General features: G+C 45.5%; 1 protein-coding gene across 7 annotated transcripts in view; it reads right to left on the bottom strand.

Moving 5' to 3' along the window:
• Positions 1 to 13,345: 13,345 nt before the first annotated feature.
• Positions 13,346 to 26,413, bottom strand: part of Myt1l (myelin transcription factor 1 like) — a 134,217-nt gene continuing 121,149 nt past the window's right edge. For 4 of the 7 annotated variants that reach the window (XM_035447771.1, XM_035447772.1, XM_035447776.1 and 1 more), the window contains 4 exons: positions 26,211 to 26,302; positions 22,870 to 22,973; positions 15,662 to 15,805; positions 15,218 to 15,358 (listed from right to left, as the gene is read on the bottom strand). In XM_035447771.1, the coding sequence (XP_035303662.1) occupies positions 15,218 to 15,358; positions 15,662 to 15,805; positions 22,870 to 22,973; positions 26,211 to 26,302 (481 nt within the window). Of the gene's footprint in view, positions 14,637 to 15,217; positions 15,359 to 15,661; positions 15,806 to 22,863; positions 22,974 to 26,210; positions 26,303 to 26,413 lie in introns of those variants that run through there. The other 3 variants (XM_035447774.1, XM_035447775.1, XM_035447770.1) reach the window with 3 other exon arrangements.

Raw genomic sequence — 26,413 nt, 5'->3', positions numbered from 1 at the left:
AGTTCTTACACTGAGCCAAATGTCCTTCCCATGCTGTTTGCTCATCAGCCCCTTCATGTGCCCTCTAGAGGCTCTTGGAAGATTCACACCTCCATACTGACCTCTGGGTAAGTTTTCTGACTCATAAGTACTTTCCAAGTCCTTCCAACTGCTCTGTTTATTGTTCCATAGCAAAGATTTCTTTTGGGTGCTAACTTGTACAAAGAGAAATTCTTGGTGATGGTACTGAATGAGACAATGTGGATGGTGGTTGTCCCACCACCCGTTCCCCTTCCTCTCCCAGCTATTCCTGGCTCATGACATCCATTTATCTTGTGATCCCCCAACTATACAGTGAAGGGACCAGCTTCCCTTTTGGCAGCCATAACGGTCGAACACGTGCTTCTATGACACTAGAAAGTCAGATGCCTGTCTCGTGACAAGGAACCAATCAGAAGTTAGCTGGTGGCACTATGCTTTACGACCCTGGGTGTGCTTTACGGACAAGCGCACAGCAATGACGTAGAGAGCATAGCAACCACCCTGGGAGGGACTATGGGCCATAACAACCAGTTGACCAATCAACACAGGGCAAGCCCTCCAAGCCTGGAGGCACACCAATCCTGAGCCTGTGTGGACCCCTAGACACTCCCCTTACGCTGCTCTATAAGATCTCTCGAGAGCCCCTAGGAGTCGTCTTTTCTAGCCATCTGCCATGGCGGGTGGGTGAAAGACCCGAGCTAACATGGGGTTAGCTCGTTAAATTACAATAAAGCCTCGTGCAACAGGTGTTTCCATTATGGAGCCTCATGACCACCTCTGAGGCCAATGTTGTCGTCAGAGAGGTTGGGTCGAAGTCTGAGCCCTGGCAACCCCAACAGGATAGGCTCAGCCATGGGTCCTCAATATGCCAATTAAATAGATGAGACTTTATTAAGCATGGCCACATTGGGAAAAGGAGGAAAAAAGTGGGCCCAGTTACACACACCCCCCTCCACACACACACATAAAAGTCCATCTTCAGGGTCCTGATGAGAGGCTTAGGCTTAAATAGAGGGCCAGAGGGGATATAACTAAGTGGTCCTAGTCAAAGTGTGGTGACCCCACCACAACCACCCCATCCCTGATTAATCCTTGTCTCAGCTCTGGTTTCTCTTGCAAATTGACAAGTTGACAGAGCTGTGTGAGATTTCCTACCTGGAAACAACCCCCACCCCCTCCTTGCTGGCAGGCAATGGGGCTTCAGCTTTTCCCTCCCTCAGCATGAGATTCCTGGGAAATTCCAAATCCTGGGGATCATTGTTTTAATAGTCTCCGGTGCCAAAGGGAGGGGCACCCAACCCTCTTTGGATTACTCTGCTCCACATTCGTTCCCTTTTGTGGATGAGAGGACTAAGGCTTAGAGCACCCCCAGTTCCTACTGCACTGCTCTAGTGTCTTCCCCTCAAGATGCAGACTGCACCTTCAATTTCCAGCCCCAGTCTGGCACCACGATCCTTTCTTTTGCTCCACCAAGCTGAGCCTGGGCTCCCAGGGAGGCAGCCTATTGCCACAGCTTCCAGTGCTTCGACCCCTCAACCCTCTTTTGTCTGGGCTTCAGTTTCTCACTTGGTAAAGCAAGGTCAGCTGCTACCCACACTCAATGAGGACTGGGTGAGCAAATGTCAGGTGCCCATCTAGTTTATCCTGGAGCAGTGTGGACTGTGTGAGTAAGGCAGTGAGCCATGAACATGTTCTCCCTGAGAGCTTTATTCCCTGGTGTAGGAATACTTGAGAATCTTCGGTAAGTCAGCCCCACCCCACCTCCTGCCCTGATTCCTTTGCTTGACTCCCAGGCTAAGTTAACCACCACCACCACCACCATCCCCCCCCAACACACACACACAGCCTACTGGGAAAACAGGAGCCACCTTAGGTGCTCACAGCTGAGAAGCTGGGAGCTTAACTCTCAGCCTCTAAGGAACTACAGACAAAGCAATTCAAACATCAGAAATGATCCTTCCTATAGTCCTAAGCCAGAAGAAAGGCTGGTTCTCTCTGGAGACTCCCCCAGGTAAGTTCTACCTTTTTTCCCACTCCTGGGATCCTGTGTCTGAACATGGTTACACATTCTCCTTCGTAAGGTCAGGGTTCAGGCTGCACTCCAGGCCCAGCAGGAAGTGAGGTACAACAGGGAATCTAGACAAGGAAACTTCCATAGAGTCTCCATTGTCAGCAGAGGCAGGAAGTACTTAAGTCCTTCACTCCATAATCCTATCCCAGGGGTCATGTTTAACCCCATCCTGGCCAGACTTACCTTTGATGGAGCCCAATAGGGGCATACCTGTTATTCTTTTGTTTAAAATGAAGAAAGGAGAAATATTGAGACAGACATATTGACTTAAGACTATAAGTTTATTATAAGGCCCGGTAGAATGGGGAGACTAAGAAGAGGAACAGGGTAATGGCTGACCGCCATGGCCGGTCGCCATAGAGAGAGAGAGCACACAGAGAGAGAGAGACAGGGGGAGAGAGAGAGAGCGCAAGCGTAAAGGGGCAGAGAGAGAGAGAGAGAGAGAGAGAAAGAGGAGTAAAGGGGCAGGAGCCTATCTTTTAAAGGGGTCCTCTGCACCTGCGTGCAGACTTCTTTCCCATGGAACCTTGGGCTGACCAGGGTATTGCCTGAGTGGATTCCACCAGGTAACAGGGGCAGGCCAGCATAATGCCTGAACCTTTCATTCCCACCTCTACTTATTATTAAAAAAAGGTGGGGTGTTTAGACATGGCAGGTTAAGGAATAAGGGCGTCGACTTCTTAAGACTGCTTCCTGCTGACATGGGGGGCGTTGACCATCTTTGGGGGACCCGAGAAGGTTGGGGTGCTGCCACGTCCTGGGGAAGCTGGTTGTTTCATTGTAGTCCAGGCTGTATGGAACTCCCTGGCGCCTCTTAGACCTGGCAAGGTGTTGACAGAGTAGAAGACAAGGTTGAGTTTAGAAAAAAATTTTTTCTTAGGTCCTGTCACTTGAGGGGAAGATTGTAAGATGAGGGAGGGGTTCCCAAGGAGTCCCAAGATGAGTGAAGGGAATTTGGGACCAGGGAAAGATTGAATATTACCTGGAGTGAATCTGACCTGTTTGGATCTGATTCGGCTCCCTGGAACTTACAAGAATCCTTAGAGTTTGTGGAAACATAAGTATTAGACACATTAGCAGCATATTTATGTTAGAAGCAACTTGGCTGAAAGTATTACCATTTAAAAATAGATTACCAGGTAACAGGGGCAGGCCAGCATAATGCCTGAACCTTTCAATACCCATCAAATGAATGTTCTGCTACTGCCCAATCCTGCCTCCAGGAAACAGGGAAGGGGAGGAGACACTGGATGGCATTGACCAGCAATCAGTTAATCACGGGCACCACCATGTCATGTTAGTCCTAAATACAGGATTGGCAAGGCAGGGAAGAAATTGAAACAAGTTGGGAAAAGACTGCAGTTGGCTAAGAGCCCTTTCCGCTTCCTAGGAAGTGAGCTATCAGCTAGCTGAAATGCCAAAGTCTCAGCCCCAGAGAAACAACATAGTCCTAAAGATAAGCAGACTCAGCGGGCAGTTGGTCTTAGTGTGTGCCTGTCTTCCCAGATACCTGGAAGGCTAAAGCAGAACTCCTTGACAACAGGAATTAAAGGCTAGCTAGACAGTACAGTGGGGCCTGGTTTTCAAAAGAAACAAAACACCACTTGAGTTCAAGGTGACCAGTAAGTGGGTGGACCCAGCCCATGTGCTGGCTCAGGCCCCTTTGCAGTCACAACAAGAAGCCTGTGGGTGAGCAGCAAGCAGTGTTGGGGTTAACACATGCCTAGCTGTAGGCTATGGCTTTGAAAAGCATCATCCATGCGTGCAGAGACACCAGGAAAAGCCCAGGGGCCTCAGCATTGAGTTTGCAGCTTTCTGTGAATGTATCATTATTCCAAAATAAAGCTTTTTGGAGTCTTAGAAATAGTAAATTATTAAGGAGCATTGTCTCAATTTTAACTTTAAACTATAAAAAGGGACTTTTTATGTAGGTGAGAACCACACAGCATGGACAAAGTGGTCCCTGAGACAATGAACATGGGATAAAATGGAACAGAGGCAGGATAGAAAGAGGAAAAATTATGGAGATGCTGGGAGAGGCCTCTCGCCCTGGAGTCTAGCTGGTACTCAAGAATTACAGAACAATTGATAACATTTGCTGTGACAGTTGCCTACATAGAAACACTATTTCATACAGACCTATTTAAAGTAATGTTAAAACAGCTGTGGACAGTACTTAAGGGGGAAGTATATAAGGCTTTGTCCTTTTCTGGCTGTAAGCCTGAAGTTTTCTAGGAATCACACCAGAAACCCTACTTGCAATAAAAAGATACACCCTAATCCCCTAGGCGGTCCACAGCTGATGATTTTATCCTATCAGATTATAATTGTATCCAAGGAACCTACAGATCCATCCAATAATCTCATTTACCAAAAAGGAAAAAAAAAATCTTAGCAACCTGTCAAGATGTAACTTGAAGCCAGGTGGTGGTGGTCCACACCTTTAATCCCAGCACTTGGGAGGCAGAGGCAGGAAAATCTGTGTGCATTCGAGGCCAGCCTGGTCTACAGAGTGAGTTCCAGGACAGCCAGGGCTATTACACAAGTCACAAGTCTGTGACTTGAAAGCCCTCAAATGGTGTTACAGGTCAGATCTGAGTTTGGAGGCCATCCATCCACTGCAGGTTTTATGTCTCTGAATAATGACTTAGATAGAGACATGTGGATACTAACAAGGGAACTAGTTAATCAAAAGAAACATTTCCAAGCTTGAAAATGGGCCAGAACTGATAAAGCTTTGTACCTGAGTAGAGAAGGGAACTCCTTAGACTGCTAACACTGGTGGCTGTCTCCTGTTACACCACCACAGACAAGTTCACAAGGTAAACTGAGGCCTGGAGAAACATTGAAAAGCCCACATCTCTAGACTAATCATTTTCACAAAATGAGAAAGGGCCTTGAGCAGATTGCTGAACCAGCAGAGAGTGTTGTCATAACAGTGAGGGACAAGCTAGAGTGCTCCACTTTCCATTCCCAGACAGGCTGAGTCTCCAGCCAAAGTACTCAGGGTGTCACTAATGAACCTGTGATCTGCTGGCTGGTGAAGCACTCTAGAAGAGAGTGGCAGCCACCACTCCCTGCTGTAGCAAAACCCTCTTTGACTTGGGAGTGCCACAGAGGCCCCTGGAGGCATGTTTCTAATTCATCTTGAGCTTCTGTCAATGGGTTCCAGGCTATCTGGCAGCTTTTACCTCCCAGCTCATACCAAGAAGCCGAGGAATGCCAAGCACACCACCTAAGCTGTGACTTCAGCTTAGCTGCTCGTGCATCTCCCAGCCAGAGAATGAATGAGATTGTCTTATGAGAAAATTCTGGGACCCTTCTTTGTATATCAACACAAATTCAGATAGTGTTTGTGATGGTTCTGAAGCACACAGCAACTTGGGATTTTTGAGCACTGGGCTCCAAAGCCCTGCTCGGCTAGGAATAAAATCCAAGCTTCCTGTCCTGTGGCTAGCAAACATGGTTGCACAGTGGTGGGTAAAAAATGAGGTCTACCTGGGTCTAGAACCAAAGACATCTCCAATATGGCCAGCCTCTTAGCTTTGGACAGACTGACCATTAGAACTTCAGAATCATTTCAGTTATGATAAAGGAAGAGTTTGCCTTGATACTGTAGGAAACTGAGAACCAACCAGCAGCTGTTTTGTTTGGAAATATAGGGAGAGGGAGCCACTATATCAGTTTGCACTTTTCTAAGATACTCACTCTCTTCATCAATAATAATTCAAGGGATATAGACCCTTTGGGAAAGGTTTTATTTCCCTTCCTTCCTTCCTTCCTTCCTTCCTTCCTTCCTTCCTTCTTTCCTTCCTCTTTCACTCCCTTTCCTTTCTATAGTCTTTGACAGGTCTCTCGGCCTTTCTGTAAATCCACAATTTCAGACTCTTTAAACACACAGTATTCAAGCTGGGTGTGTTGGTGCACACCTTTTATCCCAGCACTTGGGAAACAGAGGGAGGTGGGTCTCTGAGTTCAAGGCCAGCTTGGTCTACATAGCAAGCTCCAGGACAGTCAGGACTACACAGAGAAACCCTGTCTCAAACAAACAACACCAGAAAAGATCCACAAAGCTCTTTTAGTGTACTGGACCCAAACCCAAACTGTTTATAAAACAAAACAACAAACAAACTGACAAAAAAACATGGAACTTGGCTAGGATTATATCTCAGTTAGGAAAGTACTTTCCTATTGTCCTAATTTAATATTTTTGTAGCTTTAGATACAATGGACTTCCTCTGGAACCATCCAGTGATAGAGGAAAGCAAGGGACCAGCTGGGTCAAGCTGTTAGTTACCAAGAGGAGGAGGAGCTTTACAGTCAAATGAGCTGCACTTGCTTGTTCAAGGGTCCTGATGCAGCATGCTTGTTCCCTTCAGAGTTGACTCACCATGAGTAGGTGTTGCACAGATCCTTCTTTTCCCACAGATTGAAGGGTCAGAGACGTCATTCCCCAACATGGACTCAGGCCAATAAGGTGAGAATCTCACTGACTGCCTTCAGCATTCTAGGGACACTGCTTTCTTAGCAGAATGAAGATGGGCAGTGTCTAACTACCCAGGTCTGGGATGACTTCTATGCCTGATGCAGTCATATGAAGCCAGTGACTAATGGACTGTAAAGAACTACTTTGAATTTATTTCAAACTACACTATCTATCTATCTATCTATCTATCTATCTATCTATCTATCTATCATCTATCATCTATCTATACCCACCCCCCACACACACACCAAGCTTCTTTCCCTCTCTTCATCAGCAACCAGCCTCAAGACACCTCTGACTTTTACCCCCAACTTTCTTCATAGGACTTGGTGCCACCCACTTCTGGGTTCAAGCCACACAATCCTTTGCCAGAACCAAGGTGTTTCCCTGCATCTTTGTCTTCATGAAGTGTTGTGTGTTGGCTTAGCTGTGTGCCCTGAGGGCAGAACTGTGACTGCAGGTCTCCATTTGCTCCTCACTAGCAGTGTGTCCACCCCCTGTCTATAACCACCACTATTGCCCTAACCCAGGCTCCACTCTGACTAGCTGTGCACAATGTCTAGCTCATGGCTCCCATCCCTGAATCCTTTGCAGAATATTTCTCAAACATATACAGTGGTAAACGGTGATACTTCCCTGATGTGCTAGTCAAAGTAATTTCCTCTTTGGAGAATGAGAGTCCGTGGATTTGGGGTAGATGAGAAACTGGTGTTAAACCACCTCTTGCTCTCTCTTACCCACAGGACAATCACTGTCTCCCCTTATCCAAAGCCAGACAAGACTCACTTCAGCTCAGCATCCCAGCCAGCCCTCCTGCTCTCGATGCCTGCCTCCCAGCTTTGTTCCTATCTGGCACCCTCTGCAGGCAGCTGTCAATTACAAATAGCTACTAAGCTTTAGCAGCAGAGGCAGCTCCCAACTGTTGGAGCAGCCCAAGGACTTCTTTCCACTCAAGGATAACCAAACGTTTTTTCTTTTTCATTTTTATTTTTTTTGTTTTTACTTTTTTTCTTATTAGGAAGAGCCAGTGTGACATAGAATCATAATTTTTTAGGAAGATAGTTTAACATATATTTAGCATAGGCATTAACAGTGGTCCTTAGGGAGAGGATGAGACACACCCAAGTACAGTTATGGGTTTCTTAAGACAGTAACACTTAGGAGTCTTAGTAATAGCTGTAAGTGTGGTTTTGGTGTGTTCTACAGTTACACTGTGTGCTTTAAGGTCCCAACTAACTTTCCCTTCCCTCTGCTTCTCCCTCTCTCCCGCCTCCCTTTCTGTCCGTCTACTTTTCCATCCCTCCACCCAATCTCTAGATCAAGCTGGTCTTGAACTCACTACCTACTTAAAAAAGACCTTTAACTTATGAACTTCTTACCTCTAGGTCCTGAGTTCTGGGATTACAGGCATGCACCACCACATCTGGTTTACATATTGCTGGAGAAGGAACCCAGGGCCATTCCTAGCTTCCTGAGGCTAGCAGCTACCCTCCAGCTCATCTGAACTCTACCATTCCTGAAGACACTGCTGCTGCTCACCTGCTTTGGGTCCTTCTGAAGCAGTGACAGTGTTCAGACCCAAGCTTCAGTGCTTGTGAACACACAGCCTTTGATTGTTCCTTCCCTAGTCTTCACTAACTTCCATTTTGGAATCTCTCAAATCACTTTGGAAAATTACCATCCCAGTCCACTGAGGTTTGGAACCCTGAGTGTGGCTTGGGCCCAGGATAGGGTTGGGAGCTGTTAAAGTGCAGAGTCTCTCTTGGGTGCTGCTAGAAGCCCAAGTTTGAGCAATTGCTTTGAGTTTGTCCTTAATGAAGCCTGTTCTCCCAGACTGCTGTTGGCTATTCTCCATGCCAAGGTGAACCTGGAGTAACACTGCCCTTACCCTTTGCTGACAGGTAGGTACTCACCTGTGTTTTAAGATGCATTTACTTAGATTTCAGTATTTGAGGCTGTGTTTCTGTCAGGTGTCATCCCAGTGGAGAAGTAAGTAAGGCGGCAGCATTCTCTTCACCCCCTATGACAGTTTGGGCATGGGCAGACATCTGCTATATTCTGGGAAAGTGTAGAGGAAGGAACACAGTTCCCTGCCCAGGGTTCTCTTCTGGGATATTTTCTAAGCTGCAGACTGCTCTCAGATGGGCCTCTGCTAACCTGGTATTTGGGGTGGCTGCTGCTGTGGGACCTAGAGGTGATTGGAAAGACCCAACTTAGGTGGTTGACTGGAGAACTTAATAAGGTCATTTTTTCCCCAGCCCACTCTCTATGTGGTTTTAGATGTGTTTTTTTGTACTCACAAATGTTAGATGAAAAAATTATTTTGCATCTACTGCCTCTATCTCACATATGGCCTGAAGTAAAATAAAAACTCTGAACCTGAGACAAACGAACAGTTGCTGAGACTTCTGTTAGCTTTCCAGCTGTGGCCAGCACCTGAAAGATCATCCTTGTTTCTCATGATTTCTGCTGACCACCTTGGCAGGACAGGACTGCCTCTCGAGGAAACAATGTTGGGACTCAACACGACATGCTACAGCAACATGATATCAGAATGAACCCAGACCCTGCATTAATTGTTCATCTATTGCTGTGATAAAACACCAGGACCAAAAGCACTTCATGAAAGAATTTATTTGGACTCACTGGTTCCAGATGCAGAGTCCATCAAGGCCATGGAGGCATGGCAGCAGGCACCAAAGCAAGAAGCTAAGAGATCACATCTTTACCTGAAAACACTAAGTAGAGAGAACAAACTAGAAGTGGGGTGAGGCTATGAATACTCAAGTTCTGTCCCCACTTCCTCTAGCAACACTCCATCTGCCAAAGGTTCCACAGCCTCTCTAAACAGCTCCATCACTTGGGACCATGTGTTCAAATACAGGAGCCTGTGGGGACACATCTCTCCTAACAACTACCACAGACCACTAGCAGGACAGAGAAGCTGTGACTTCCCTGAGACCATGTCACTTCTTATGCCTTGGGAAGTGACTGGTTTGGGATCCCATTCCCTATCTCCTCCCTCATGTTTTCCTTCCATTTACAGATTTCCTTCATCATTAAGCCTCCCACATGTAACATGATGATTTTTGGGGGGTACTCATTTATTCTTTGTTTTCTTTTCTTGTTCTGCTGGAGAAAAAACGACTCGAGGCAACATATATGATAGAAGCAATACATAACTGGGAAGTGGATCCCCTATAGTTTGGAGAAGAGAAGGGAGAAAACCTTTGAAGTGAGGATGGGTCACAATCCAATGGGCCCAAAAAGGGCAGAACAAGTGTCTACTGTGCACTGGATGTACTTGATCTTTGCACTTTCCCCACTCCCACTTGGCTCAGAGTCGCCTTGGTGATTCTCTCTCTCTCTCTCTCTCTCTCTCTCTCTCTCTCTCTCTCTCCTCTCTCGTGTGTGTGTGTGTGTGTGTGTGTGTGTGTGTGTGTGTGTGTGTGTGCAATTGAAATGGAAAGACAAAGTGTACTACTTGAATGTTTCCTTGGCACATAGTTAAATTGCCTGTTTCTGTTGGTTAAGACCCTGGCTCCTCTGTGCAATCTTATTGGGTTCAAGTACACAGTGTCTGTCTGAACATCAACTGGGAGGAGGCAGCAAGAGGTGTGTCTGCTGCCAGAGAATAAGGTCAATGTGAGTGGAAAGGAAGCCCAATCCTGGTTGTGCTGAGGAAGGGCTGGGAGAGGGTGCTGACCCTCCCAGTGATGAGAGCTGTGGCTAGACACTCTGCAGGTTCCCCTGTGGATGGCTGGTCAGTGCCTATTGCCCATGGCCTAAAGGTGTCATTTTCTGCTGTCACCTGATCTCCCTGTCCCTGCACCCTGTGTGCCTGCCAAGCTGTTTTAATGCCCATGGAAGAAGGGACACTACAAAGCTCTTCTTTGGCACTCTAGGTATCTGCTGTGGTCCCAGACCATGGCTTCTTCTGTCATCTGCCCTAGCTCTTGTATTTGGGTATTGTGGTTTCTATTTTTTCAAGCTGAGTGGTGGTAATGCATACCTTTAATCCCGGCACTCCTGGGAGACAGGCAGGTGGTTCTTCGTGAGTTCAAGGTTAATCTGATCTACAGAACAAGTTCTAGGACAGCCAGAGAGAGCTACACAGAGAAACCCTGTTTGGAAAAGCCAAATCAATCAATCTCAATCAACCAATCAACCAATCAATCATCAAATTTTTTATCCATGGTGAGAAATACATGACCAAGCCCTTCTCCTTGAGACTGATAAATCTGGGAAGACTGGAAAGTCTCAGACAAAGGGTTCTTAGACACAAGTATGGGATGCCACTCTGTCTACTGTTTGTCTTGCCTGTGTAATTTCACAAAGAAGTGCTGTGTTGGGAGCTATGGCCCCTTTTCCTCTGATTTTCTTGGGGCAGTGACCTGGGAGTATTTTCCTGTCCTACTTCTCCTGCTCTGTTCTTGCTGAACCTATACCAGTGCTGTGATTTGCCTCTGGGTTACCTGTGAGCACTCAGCCCACCCCGACACTGCACTCTGTCTCTGGGTTACCTGTGAACACTGTGTGTACCCAGCCTACCTTGACACTGGCCCCTGGGTTTTGGCCACTTACCCTTGTCTTAACACCATCACAGTTGGTATTAAGCACTTCTGTGACGCTCTACAAAGTGCATGAATCAGATTTATTCACCCATTCCTCTATCATAGGATTTTGGGACTTTTTTTTTTTAATCTATTCACAACTGTTTCTATATTTTCAGGACAAATGCTAGGAAACATTGAGTTTATTTTTTTAATTTTCTAAGATTCTGAACATTATTTAAATTGCTTTAAATAATGACCTTGCTTCTAGGGTTGCTCCTAGGCTGCTGACCTGAGACACTGACAGCTGCCCTTCATTAGCTTTATTTGATCCAAAAGATGGGATTTGACAGAGCCCCAAAGGCAGGTCTGAGGCAGAAATGAAGGCACCAGGGTACAGAGTCACCACTTACCTGCTGGTGTTGGGAGAGCTGAACTGTGGCTCCAGGCACCTTCTTGCTGCTGCCAGCTCTCCAAGAAAGAGTCTTCTGGAACTGGGTTTGAGTAGCTCACTTGAACCCAAGTGTTTAGCAGCAGAAGGTACCACTGGGAGTGAGGTTCCAGTTTAACCAACATTTCAGGGGCTGTTTCCTTAGCCTCTATGTATTAGGGGATTGTGCATGCTACAGGAGGGTATTGCTGGATTTTAAAATTTTATTAATAGGATGATGTGTCATATTTAAGAGGCCAGTGACGTTTCATAGGTGACTTTGTTGCTCTACTGACAGTCTGAAAGCAGCACTGTATCCTTTGTGAGCTCCTGGGCTTAGTAACCAATAACAGCCATGTGATGCTATGTGCTCTGTTACGTACATGAACAAAGCACCCCATTAAAATTAATCAGCCACAAGGCTGCAATCACAGAAGCCAACGTGGGACATTTTGTGAAGTAACCACACTGGCCCCTTGAAGCCACTGTGTTGTGGGAGACAAATGGCGCTGTAGTTGGTGGAGTATACCTGAACCAGACTGTTATCACAGACTGAATTCTGGGTAAGGAAGACCCGTGAAAGCCACTACAGTCCACTTGGCATTCTGGATATGGGCTTACAGTCACTAACAGCAGTGCTGTTGCCAGTGAGAGTTACAGAACGGTAACTCTCAAGCCAAGCTGCTGGGAGACACCTGCACTGAAGCAACCTCAGCTGCTCAGGCTGGATCTCAGATAGGGCAGGGGTGAGGGACGGGAGTGACAGTAAAGGAGGCAACACCACCCTTCTGGGAAGCACAGTGAACAGGATGCACGAGGACTACCACCCCTCCACGCATGCCCCCAGCTTCCAGCCCAATCCCACAGGCAAGAGACCAGGGGTAAGGATTCCAGGAGCCCAGATGGCACTCCAGGCTCCAGTGAAGACTCGGACCCAATGGAGATCCTTCGTGCTACAAACGTGGCAACACCTTTTTATTCAGAGTAAGATGTGTTCACATCAGCATGACAAAGTTTGTACAAAGTTCACAATTTAAAAATGAAGTATCACAGCAACTTGTGATTCCACACATTTATAGCAAAATTAAAGTGTCAACAAACCCATGCCGTGTAGTACAAAAATAAATCAAACTTCAGTTCCACAGAGAGCACAATAAATAGTTTATACAAAATTCTGTCTTAATAAATGATTACTTAAATTAACTTAGAAATGAATATGAACAATAAGTTATAATAAATATGCTCTGATGACTCACAATAACCCCATGTGGAAGGTCAGCATTCTAACATGTGACACTGTGTGATCCCTATATATAGTCACAGATAACTTTTGATTTGATATTATGTACCAACGTTACATGAGCAGCAGGTTTGTGCTTAGAACCCCTCTCCATTGTACATAGGTGATAACAATAAGAATCCAAACTGATACTACCTATTACTCTACTAAAAGCATTACTACATTGGCCAGGAAGCTGCAGACAAGACGCGGTGGGGAAATGCATGTGCCGCTATGAACAGAGCCCCCCCTTCCCCCTTGGATGGGGGCCTGGGACCATGTGTATGGCATCAGGTGACAGTAAGCACCTTGCTTCAGCTCTCAAAAAGGCAATTCTGAGCGTGGCAGCTACAACTAATCGCACAACAGAAAGGGGGCGCTGGACAGAGAAGGTCCTGCAGTGCCCCAAGTAATTACATAATCTTTTCCCCAGCTAGGTATTAAAGTCCTTGTGGAAAACTGTAAGCTTTTGTACAGTGAACAGTATAAAGTGCCGCTGGGATATTCTTATATTTATACATATACATATATATATATACCGAGGTTGAGTATTGTATCAGAATATTTGTTGTGAGATCCCTGTAGTCTCCCTTAGTAACCGTATTGGGTCAGCCTTGAGGGCCTCCTCTATAACTCATCCACTTCAGTGTCACAAGGCGACTGACACAGGATTGCACACCTCCGTACAGATATATAGGACAAGGCGAGTGCAAAGAGCCGACTGGCACATTGTGGGGACAATGACCCTGTAAGTCCTGTTCTGCTAAAAATATTTTTTTTTTTATTTTTACAAAACCCATCTTTTTTATTTATTTCATAACAAAATTTTAAAGTACTTTTGTACTTCCTGCATAACATCAAGACATGGAAGAGAGAGATGCTACTAAAAGGAAATCAAGTCGACGTCGGGGAACACAACACATTGTCAAAGACTACTCAGAAGGGGGCGCAGCAATCAAAAGTGGCCGTATGCATACATATAGTGCAGTCATTTGGGATGAGACCATCAAATTTCAAAGGTATCAACAAGTCTAAGATGATCTAGTTTAAAGCAAAAAAAGTGCTGAAGTATATTTAGTAACTTTAAAATCTGATTGCATTCCTTCTCAGGTTAGGTCACCATAAACCAAACAAGGCTGTGCAGACGCTAGAGTCAGCTGGACCCAGCGGGGGCAGAACGTGAACGTCCTTGGCCTTGGTGTCCAGAGTGTTCTGAATAGGACCAAGGCTTATTCAAAGTCAGAGTTGGGGCAGGTAAGGACAGGGAAGGGTAGAGCTGCTTTCCCACCCGCCCAGCAGAGAATCCCATCCAGTAACCGGGGCAATCACAGCCGTTAGCCTTCATCCTCAGATGTGAAACAAGAATAACGAATGATGATGATTTTTGAAAGTGAAAAGGGGAGATAAATGCTTAAATTACCTTTTTTTTTTCTCAAATTGAAAAACAATCAACTTCTGCTAGGTAAGCTATATTGTGGTAACAGTTCAGAGGGGCACAGGGCTCTAGGAGAAATAAGAGAAGGGTGCTCCAAAGGTTACTGAAAATGCAAAGGAAATCTTCGTGTTGTCCACCTCTGACAAGCTCCTGTGTTAACGGAGTTTCCACAGTCCCACCATGTAATGTCTAGGAGTTAATTAAAAGTGCTGTTTAAGCTGCTTTGAATCTTCTGCCAAGTTTCCATGGCTTGATGTTGTCTTACAATAAATTACTTATTTCATTTCTTATAGTTAATCCATATGCCATTTCCTTGGAATGCAAAAAACCTCATTTATTGCCCCCACCATACACCATCCTCCTAAAACAAACAAACAAAAAAGTCACATAATATTTCCAAGCATTGTTCAAAAATAAAGCATTTTTTTGCAACCAATTCTTGCTATGAAACAATATGCACACAAAATGTATTTCTTAAATTCCACAAAGTCCTCCAACCTGAGGCAAAATGATAATGTCTAAAAGTGGCCATGTGGCCACAAAGTGATCATTCAAACCTGCTTTTTTTCCCTTTTTTCTTTTTGTCCATTTCAGTTCAAAATACTAAAACATTTAATCACTAAAGCATTAAAAAGAATTTACACTCTGTTTTGATCAGCTTACCTCTTCAGAAATATAGAGACCCCCAAATATGCAGACAGCAGCAGCTATAAACATTACATGGCAAATCACACTATGTCAGCTTATATGAAAACGTACAAAATGTGAATGTATCCAAAACTAGTCTGCAGGTACTATCTCGAAAGCACACAAAACCATTATGAAGTCTTGTAGCATAACACTGTTCCAACAGAAATAAATATATAACACTTTCTGGTAAGTTACAGCAGCAAGAAACAAGAGGCATCCTTTTTAAGCATGAGTCAGCACTAGAGCAGCTGTTCAGACCTGAATTCCTCTCACAGCCTGCTTTATATTTTCCAGTAGGGCTTTATTTTCTGGACTCTGATAACGATCTTGATTTGTATACATTTCCGTCAAAGTAGTCACGTAAGCATCAAAATTTTGTTCATTGATTGGATCCTACGAGATATTAAATAGTAGTTCATATACAACTTTTATTTTCTGAATAGTATATTCACAAAAGCATAAAACAGCATCATAGCATAGAGCCACTGTTTCCATAATACTTAACAGGCCTACTCAGAGCACACTTAATGTTATATGATCAGCCCCACCAATGTTTCTAGCAGTTAGCGGTATGGTTTCAGGGTGGTGACCAAAAAACAACCAAAAACTGAAGGACCATGGACAATGAAACAGACATCTACTCAGTGAGGTGGACTGCGGAGGCTCCGAGGCGCTCACCTGGGCTCAGTCACTTACCATGTGAGGCAGCTGGATGTTGGCGAGGCTGTGGATCAGGGACTGGCTCAGGTTGGCCAGCTCATGCAGGAGCGACTCGTTCTGTTGCTCGATGACTTTGTTCTCCTCCTCAATCGTCTTTAGGTTGCTCTCCATTGTGGTGATCTGAAATCACACATTTGGGTGACATGTAACATAAGGCAGGCTGCAGGGAGCGTGCACACTGGCTGTGAGGGACCAGGCTGTAGGACGAGGACAGACGCTTTCTGCCTGAGCACAGAGGCTCCATCTGAGGGACCTGGGTTGGTGTCTTTGATTCTTTACATTTGAACACATGGTGCTGGCCACAGCACCCATGAAGGTGTCCTCCCAGCCTGCTTGCTCTCCCTTCACTGATTGCTCTCAAGTCTGGGTAGTTTTACCTGCCCATCTGCCCTTGCTGTCTTGTGGGAACTGCATGGATCTATAGGATCAATGTTAATTTCCTTCTGTGGTGTTGCTATCTGCTCTGAAGGGTGGTCTGTGTCCATGTGGTTGGCTAGTGGGTGTATGCAGGTGGAGGCTTGACTGATCTGTTGGTTTGGCCTCCTTCTCATAAGACAGTGGTCCTCATCCTTCTTAATGCCTTTAATACAGTTCTTCATGTTGTGGTGACCCAAATGTAAAATTTTCATGCCTACTTCATAACTGTAATTTTGCTACTGTTATGAACCATAATGTAAATATCTGTGTTTTCCAATGGTCTTCGGTGACCCCTAAAGGGGTTTCGACCCACAGATTGAGAACCACTGTTTTAAGAAGTCTGGAAGAAATGGAGATTTACCAAAGTCACGGGTTTGAGTGCTAGCATCAGGTGGGAATTCCCCTCCACCTCACAGGGTTGGGAAGCTAAGATGTGCCATGCTCAGGACTTGCCATGTGTCCCCTACACTGAGGTCCTCTCTCATGGGTGTCTCTATCCCTCAGTTTCTCCTTCACTTTCATGTCATCCTTTAATTGCACTTGGCTTAAATTCTAGGCTCTCACCTCTCACCTATAGCTGGGGCCTATGAAATTCCGAGAGATAGTCAGTATATCTGAGAAACAAAGCAGCAGTGTTTGTTAGTAGGACTTCTCCAGGGAAGGAACATGTTCCCTTTGTCCTATAGGGTGGTGGGGGAACCCTTGAAGCCATATGCTTTCCTCCCCTGACACCCAGGTCAACATTCTGGCATTTTTTTTTGTCAATTTAATGTTTCCATCTGTGGTGGTTTGAATAAAAATGCCCCCCTCTCCCACAAGTAGGCTCATAGATTTGAATGCTTAGTCACCAGGACTTGACAGGGATTAGGGGGTGTGGTCTTGTTGGAGTAGCTATGGCCTTGTTGGAGGAAGTATGTCACTGGGGGAGGGCTTTGAGGTTTCAAAAACCCATGCTAGATCCAGTCCCTCCCTCCCTACCCCCTCTGCTTGTGGATCAGGATGTAGTTCTCAGCTACGTCTCCAGCCTGCCATGTCTGATGCCATGCTCCCATCATGATGACAATGGACTAAACCTCTGAAACTGTAAACAAGCATCCGATTAAATGTTTTCCTATAAAAGAGTTGCTGTGGTCAGGGTGTCTCTTCATAGCAATAGAACAGTTACTAAAACACCATCCCAGTGATACCTCCCAGGCCCAGAAGTGGATGCGTAAGCAGTCACCCCTTAGGAAGGAGGCCCTAGGGGCAGCAATCCTTGGGCCCATGGCCGAAGATGTGTTCTTCTAGACAGCTTGATTCCTTAGAGCCAGTGGTTGGCTGGTGGGTTAGCACAGAGGACATCAATTTATGCAGGTTCCTTTTTGGGTGACTGTCCAGGCAGCCAGATATAGCTGTTATTTCTAGAGTTTTGGAAGTTGCTTACAATGCACTTCCAGTTTACTTAGGTAATATTATATCCTTCTGGGGTCTTTGATGAAGTTGAAGACAGATACTTTTTCTTGTTATGATAAAAGCTAAACTAGATATAAAACTTTAAACTGACAAAGATAGGATAGATGATAGAATATCTTATTTAATTTTGCCAAATACAAAAATAGACTAAATGTTGTAACTGTAACTTTTGCTTGATAACTGTTTTGTTATATATAATTTTACTACATTAAAGTTAAAACCTTCCTTTTTAATTAGACGGAAAATGATGTGGGATGTCCTTCTGTACACTGAGAATATGTGTTACTTTTATTGGCTGATGAATAAAGCTGCTTTGGCCAATGGCCAGGCAAAATATAGCTAGGCGGGAAATCCAAACAGAGAGAAAAAGGCAGAGTCAGGGAGCCGCCATCCAGTTCTCCAAGGAACAATATGTCTGCAGACTGGTAAAAGCCACGACTTACATGTCGATAAATAGATTAATAAAAATGGGTTAATTTAAGTTATAAGAGCTAACTAGTAAGAAGCCTGAGCCATTGGCCAAACAATTATAATTAATATTAAACCTCAACTGGCAGGCAGGATGAGAGACTAACTACACCTGCCACTCCCCCTTTTTTGACTCAAACTTGCCATGTAGCTGAGGACTACCTTAAACTTCTGATTTTCCTGCTTCCACTTCCCAAGTGCTGGTATTACAATCAGATGTAACTCTACCCAGTTAGTGTGGTGCTAGGTCTGGAATCCAAGGCTTCCTGTGTTCTTGGCAACTGGGATTAAAATATATTTCAAAGAGGTGGCAGGATGGCCAGAGGGAGAAGCGGGGGGAAGTGGGGACAATAATCCTGGTAGCTCCTTGAATGGATATCATGGCTTCTCTGCCAGCCACGCAGTTATGCTTTAATTGTTGGCCATATAGGTTCCCGGGATCCAACCCTTCACATTTGTGCCTAGGGCCACCATGGTCCTCCATCTCAGGAAACCTTTGCAGGGCTCTAGGCCCACTTCTCCGTGTGTTATCTTTCTCTCTGCTGTGCAATGGGTTTACACCCATAAGCCTGACTTCACAGGAATAATCAGAGAAACCTGAGTGGGTCAAGACTCAGGCTATACCTTGATACAGCCACCAGCATTCATAGGGCTGTTTCAGATAATTTCCCCCTCTAACCTGCATTTCCCACTCACATGTCTGAAGGAAGCTAAAGTGTCTTTCCAGTCAAAGACACTTTATTTCCAGGAGCACCCCTGCCCCCCCCCAAGAGAAGGTAGAGACTTGAGTTGCATTGTTCTCAAAACAAGCAAATCTCATGTGTAGATGCCACTAAGCCATAGAGGAAAGTATAGATACTGTGGGAAGGCCTAGTACAAGTCCCACTCAGAAAGGGAGCTCAGGCTGCAACTGTGGCCTGTAAATTTCAATCTCCATGTATAGACTAACCCCACCAGCCCCAGGTTGTTTAGATGTACACCAGCCCATGTGTGGGGTGCCATTCAGAGGGTGTTTGGATACACAGCAGAATTGTAGGCACCTCTAAGTCTCACAATCTTTTCTTCTTCCATTCAACCATCTGGCTTTCTAGCTTCCAAGTGGACCTTGCACTCAGTTTCTCCTGTGGACTCAGATCACATGCCTAAGACCTATGTTAAGGTACTGTGACCCTGGGAGTCCACTCAGACTATTAATCCTGGCTTCCTTAGGTCTTTTTTTTTTTTCTAGTTTCCTTGTTCTTTGGATAGGCAGGAGCCTCTATGTACACTGGCAGCAAGATATCTGTTTTCCTGGGGTGCTTAATTCTACTGAAGCTGTCAAAACTACGATACACAGTGGCCACTCTCAGAGTCGGAGTGCCATGGGGAGTTTATATAGGGGGGCATTTCTTTCCCCCGCCCCAGGCTCTCCCAAAAGTACTGGTCTTCCACAGTGGTATGTGAAGAGCCAGGCTGCAAGATGAGGGCTGGGTCAGAATGTGCCTGTTTTGGACCTCAGGGAAGAATGCTGGCTCTTCACTCAGGTAGCATGCATGGATCTGATCTCTGGGGACTCACTGGTCCTCTGTGATCATGACAGAAGGTCATGAGGATTGGGGCATCTTTAAGCCAACATGGAAGCGTGCAAAGGGCAATCACACACTACAGATTTATTCCTCCTGAGCAAGTCTCATGTCTACCTGCCTGCCTGCTGGGCTCTATCTGCCTCTGGGCCTAAGTGTTTCCAAGATAGCCTCTGTCAGAAGGAGTTACTAGAGATCGAACACAATTCAAGGCCCATTCTTGAGAGATGTATGAGCCTCTTTTGCTTCTTTCAGTGGGTATAGTAAACCCAACAGAATGACATCATTTTGTGATGCATTCAGGTTAACTCACGCACAGTGCTGTATAGAGCTGTATGGCAGCAGCCAGGAGCCTGGAACAGAACTATCATGACAAAGGCTATTGGGTCCAGAAGCCAACACATTTGTTCTGTGGTTCCTGGATGCTAAGAACCAAGGCCAGTGTGACACTACACAGATGTGTGCAGAAGATGCACAGACAGGGTGAGTCACTGGAGGGAGACTTGAGGAAAGCTTCATAGCAAAGTGGTCCCCTGCTGTCTACTACCCTATGAGACTGAAGTGGGATCAAATTAGAGGTATTTAGGGTTTAGACCGAGACTGAGTTACATAGAGAATTTTAGATCACAGAGAAAACAAACCACAATCTGATGAGTGGTTCACAAACACAGCAGCTGAAGACCAGCTGCAAGACTGACACCGGTCTACTTAGCACAAAACTAGAAAGGACAGAGCCAGATGCCAGGGAATTTCTCATTAGCAATCTTGTCTGAGATATGATTTCTCTTTCATGTTCTAGCATGTCTTTCTTTTCTCCCTCCCCAATAAAACTGCTGAGCCCAACTGGGGACAACAGAATACAGGTTCTTTACAGGTTTCCAATCAACCCTCTTCCTTCTGCTCCTGCATTTTCTGTGCTAGAATGTTCCCTTCCTATCGCCCATGGCATCCTCTCTCTCCTGGGCCATCTCACAGTCACCCAGCTTACATCCACCTTACTGCCCCCCGCCATGCCTTGTTTCATGAGTCTTAGTCTTCTCTTTCTTGTTCTCTACCAGGCATATATTCAATTTCTGTTTTCCTGATCCAGAGTGTGCTCAACTCACTTTTGTAGCTCTCTGCTTGTGCCTCTGTATAAGCTGTTAAAATTTATATACAGTGGGTGAGAACTGAGTTTGACTGGATGAGATGTGTTGTACTTAACTTAATGAATTGAGACTGAGGTCTGGGAGCGCTCATCTAAGTGCTCAACACACCTTGAGCCCCTGTGTTGCATTGAGTACAACTGAATTGGAATGAAGTGAATATGGTCCTTGGCCATTATGCTGGCCCAGAGAGGTGTCTGGGTGCCTAGGACCTTTGATCCAAGTTTATATAGGGCCAAAGAGACTGACTTTGTATATATAGCTGCAAAGCACAGAACACTTAGGAATCACAGAAACCATCTTGGTTGAACCAACTTGACCACAAACACTGCTGGAATATATTACCAAATGGTGGGCTCACCTGTTCAGTAAGTAGTTAACTTTGCCACTCAAATTGAATTCTTACAGCAGACAGTGAACTGAACACACTGGATGGTTAACAACAATGGCCCTAGGTTAGAGAAAGGCACTATGTTTTGGATGGGGTTTGTGTATCCCTGTGCTTCGCATTTAATACCTACTGTGAGGAGTGAAAACTTAATCTAAACACTTATACTGGTGATGGAGCCTGTGTGGGTGATTACTATGAGGAAAGGTTGTCAGGGTAGACCCATAGTTGGCCGATAGGAGCCTGGTACTTTTATAGGAGGAAAAATGACTATATGACCACACACACACGCACGCACGCACGCACGCACGCACGCACGCACGCACGCACGCACGCACGCACACATACTCTTTGTCCCTCACCATGTGATAAGCCATACCATCTGGGGACTCTAGCAGAAAGAATACTATCACCAGATGTGGCCCCTGATGTTGGGTCTCCAGAACCATGAGTGAAAATGGGGCTGCTTTCTCCACACCTTGAACCTCTATAGCATTGTATACGTCAGCAACAGAAATGGACTAATGTGGGTGGGTGGCAGGGGAACTTTTCTGTCACTGGTCAAGGATTTGAGACACCAAAATACCCAGATGGAGCATCAATTTTCTTTCAAGGATTTACCCTATAGTTCTTTGCCAAAGTTAAGTCTGGGATCTTCCTGAGCAGGACTCCAGTCACCTAAGTGGAACAACAACCCTGGCTGTGATTTTTTTCTATTCCTGGTTCCAGTGTGACCCTGACAGAAGTTATTGCAGCCTTAATCTGCTTCCAGTTTACCTCCGTGTTAATGCATAGTTTAGGAGCATGATGCAGCCTTGGGAGAAAAGTGCTTCACCGAGGACCTGAGTGGTCATGTGTGACATGTGTGTCCATGGTGACACCTGCCACAGTGAGTGCCATAGTGACTGTCAAGCAGGGCTGGGAAGGCTCCTCTGTTAGTAGACACTCATCTAAGTGCTCCAAGAAGCTCTCCCCTCATCTTCCCAGTTGGCCATGAAATTCTGGGAACTCACATATAAATGCAAGATCAGTCCATGTGCTAAGAGACACGGGCAATAGACAATGCTTCTCAGAAATCTTAGGAGCTCCCACCATCACTGTTGATGATGTAAAATGATCAAATAACACTAACGGTTTAAAAGACCTTGCAAGAAAACCCACACCTTTCATAGAGCAGGTGATACTCTGGGAATGGCTATTCACAAATTCACATATTCACACTATGGCTGAACACAAAAGTACACATAGGTAGGTGGATAGCATATGGCCTCTGTGTTACAAAAATATTACCATGCAATGATTCTACAGAAGGCAACGTTACCCACTGGGGGAAAATCGAGGAGAAATGGGAAAACAAAGAAACCTCACCTCTCCCAGGAGGTGCTTTCCCTCCCTCTCTAAGCAACAGCACTAACTACCACTAGAACAGAGGCTTTCTGTCAAAACTGGCATTGAGGCGCCATGCTAGACCTGGAGTTGAGGCTGAATTGCTGATACCAGAACTGAGGTGCCATCAGAGGACCAGAACTAGGGTTTGACATTGGTACAAGGATTGCTACTCTGTGAGAATTAGAATTAAAAGTTTCATGTTACAGCTAGAACTGGAGCCAGGGATGCTGGCACATGCCTGAAAGCCCAGTGCTCTGACAGTTGACACAGGAGTTCTAGGCCAGCTTAGGCACATAGCAGCACAGAGGAGCAAGAAGCAGGGTTCCACACCGGAGCTAGAATTGTGGCTTCACAAACTGTTACCTGAGTTCTGAGTTTGATCATGTCAGCCTCCATTTGGGAATTGGACTCGTTAAGCTCCTTTATCTCTTCATCTAACTGCTTGATTTCTTCATCATTTTCTATACCTGGAATGGCAAAATCATCACGTTAGGGCAATACTGCCTGAAAACACTGCTGCAGGAACACATTGTTTTCTCTGTTCTTTTTCCATTTGGAACTGAATTTTCTTGGGAAATGTATCATTGAATTTATAAAGAATCACAATGTGTATGTCTTTATTTCCCCACCCCAGCCTGCCTTATGAGCAGGGCACTGAGAGAAAGTAAAGACCTTCTAGAAATAACCTTGGTCCTGATAGGTAAGATTTGAGCTGAATGCCCAAAGTCTCAGGATCTGGGGCCCTTTGACTCTGGGCAGAAGTTGCTTTGCTGACCCTTTATTCTCCTAGCTATACTCCTCATCACTTTTTGCACATAATGTCCTGCACACCAGGCTTCCATAATGAGCCCTAAAAGAATCTGACCCCAGACTTTTTCAAAACTGGGAAGGGTGTGAACCTGACTATCTAGGCCTGAGCAGTCCAGGCCAGCAAATGCCAATGTGCAAGAGCCTAGGTGTCTCCTTAAGCCAGTCCTGCAAACCCAGGCATATGTAACTGCCTGTGTTTACAATGGATATTTTCAACATCTGGTCTGCTTTGTTCTGCTGCTGACAACTTTGTATCATCACTATCAATATGGCAGGGACTATGTGATTTTACATGGTTGAGGACACACAAATCACCTAAGAATTAGATTTCATTATCCTCAAACATGACAATCCTGGGCTTGTGGGTATCACTGGTCACCTGTCCCTCCTGCAGACCAATGGGCAAGTATGCAATAGGGCAGGCCTTGCCGAATCTGTTTTTATGCTTTGCAGATGGAGGGTCCCAGAATGGAGGCCAGAGACACCCCAAAGCACCGTGAAGCCTGGCTGAAGGGAGGTAGTGTTTGTCCAAGAGTTCTATCTAGCAAAGAAGAGAAAGAGAGAGGTCTGTGGGGTTGCTTTTAGTGGGCAGAAAACAAAACCAAACAAAAATGTTTTACTATAAGATAGAGGGTTAAAAACAAAACAAAACAAAAAAACAAGAAAAACAAAACAAAATACACACACAAAAACAGGGCTGCTGGCAGAGGGGTGAAAGTTTGAAGCTGAGAGCTGCCTGCCCATGCTGTTTAGATGGGGCTGTCCAGTGTGAGCTGTCCCTCGAGCTTCTTCCTTCTCTTCTCCTTTGAAATGTTCCTTGTCCAATGACTACTTTCTTTACTGATGAGTGATACAGATTTAGAGCAACAACCTCCTAAGAGGTGTTCACCTTAGCACCAGGGCTAGTCTTGCCAGTGCCTGCTGCCTGGCTGGAGTTCAGTGCCTATCTTCTTTCTGGCAAGGACCTTGGTTTCTTAGTGAGCAAGAGAGTGGTGGACATTGCCTGCAGGTGTTTCAATGCAAGCTCTTTGTGCTGATTGTTTGGGGTGCCAAGGTGAGCATGCAGATGGGACCCAGACCTTCTGAAAAGCAGAAAATCTAGTTGACTTCCATTTCCCCGGCCTTTGTGTTGGGCAGAAGGGACACTGGCTCATAGTGCCCAAGTCCCTAAGTTGGCACTACATATGTGGGTATGTCTCCGGAGAATGATGAGCTACATGTTGTTATTTACACCTGTCACTGGCAGAGGAAAGGTTTCTGTAGGCAGATGCACTGCACTACCTTTAGGACATCAAATAATATGAAACAACAGACAGAGAGGGCGTGACGTGAGCCCAGGTACCTGCACACTGCAATTGGCCTTCATCTGGGGTTAGAGGAGACAGCCATCGACCAGAAGCATAACTTAGAGTCTAGGGTCTGAACTGGGATGTTACTGTGGCTCTATCAGTCTGAAATGATGATGTCTCAGCCCTGGCTACTATATTTCTAATGCATCCAGGATGTGTCATGCAAAAGGGGTCAGGGACTCTACCATTCTGGCTTCAGAGTGACTGTTTCTGAATGCTGACACTACAGGTGGAACTTCTTGGTGAGGATGCACCCAACACTTGCAAATCTTACTCACAGATTCTGCTTAGTGGCTATTGGAACCAACCTGCCTGGGGGAGTGCTGAGCCCTGGGTCTCTTACTGGAACCAGCTTGGCTGATGAGTGAGGGAAGCCCTGGGTCTCAGGGAGGCTTAGGAGGTACTGCCAGATTCTGACACCCTGGTTTTGATCAGCTCCTCACTAGCTGACATGTTCTGTGTGTTTCCTCTGAATTTTTGTTTGCTTTTTATTTATGTGTGGTGTTGTATGTGTATAAGGTGTGTGTACATGTGTGTGGAGGCCCAAATTCTGATTTGGATGTATTTACTTGGTTGTTCTCTCTCTTTTTTAAAAGACAGAACCAATGACTGAACTGTAAGCTCACTGATTAGGCTATATTGACTTCAGGGATTTGCCTGTCTCTTTCCCTTACAACTTTAGGGTTAGAGGAGCATGCTGTCACCACTGGCTTTTCTCATGGGTCTCATACAGGCCCTCATGCTTGAACAGCAGGGAATTTACCTACTGAGCTTTCTACCCAGCCCTGTTCTATGTGTTTTAAATAAAGTCTCCTTAGGCCATGAGCCAAAACCAATCCTACATCCCGAGGCTCCTTAATGTTCCCTGAAGGACACAACCCATACAATCATCTTCTGCAAGGGACATCATGGCTTCTTGAACTCAGAGACACTAGTCAGTGTGTCATCTCTATGCCTGGAAACATGCTCCCACAAGAAATGCACCAGCAGACACACAAACAAAGAAAACATGTAGCTACACCATGAGAAGGAACTCATTTACAGTTTGAGACCTGAGACAACAGGGCAGAGCTGTCCTCCATCTTGGCTGGAACTGACATTGACACTTAGCTACTGCTTCTCTTCATGCTTAGCTATAGATAACTCCAGAAGTGCCACGGCATTGACTCTGAGCTTGCAAATGACTTCTAGCTAGTGAATGAACTATGTTTATGGGATCCAAACCTGAGGATAGACTGTGGGGCTGTATCTAGGATTTGTGGACTAGTGTGGCTTAGCTGTTATTTATGAAATCCTCCCAAGGTCTCTGATTTTCCTTGGGGGAGGGGGCGGGCAAGGAAAAAAGAAGAAAAAGTATGCTCGGGTTGTTGGTGAGAAAGCTGACCCAGTGCTGGAGATCTTGGGATATAGGATGTAGGTGGAGTCTAATGATCTCTGCTTCTGTGGTCGCGAAACAGTGGGCTAAGTCACTGATGCAGAGCTGGTCTGCAGTGACATCCACTTCTCTAAACAGCAGGAATGCTGGGGACCCCAGGGTGTGGTTACCATTGCTGGCTCGCTGCTTAATAGTCAACATCTGTTCTCCAGACAGCTTTGCTTTCTTCATTGCTGATGTGGCTCTTGGACATCCTGACAAGCTGTTGATAAGACAAGAGACAGCTGTTAGCCATGGGCCTCAGCAGAGCCCAAGCAGTGCAGCGACAGGTGTGGTAACTCAGTGTTTATCAGTTCAAGTGCCATCACAGGGA

Source organism: Cricetulus griseus, chromosome 7 (assembly GCF_003668045.3).
Source record: "Cricetulus griseus strain 17A/GY chromosome 7, alternate assembly CriGri-PICRH-1.0, whole genome shotgun sequence".
Classification (NCBI taxonomy): Eukaryota; Metazoa; Chordata; class Mammalia; order Rodentia; family Cricetidae; genus Cricetulus; species Cricetulus griseus.
The sequence above is the reverse complement of the archived record's forward strand: the minus strand, read 5'-3'. Positions and strand labels throughout refer to the sequence as shown.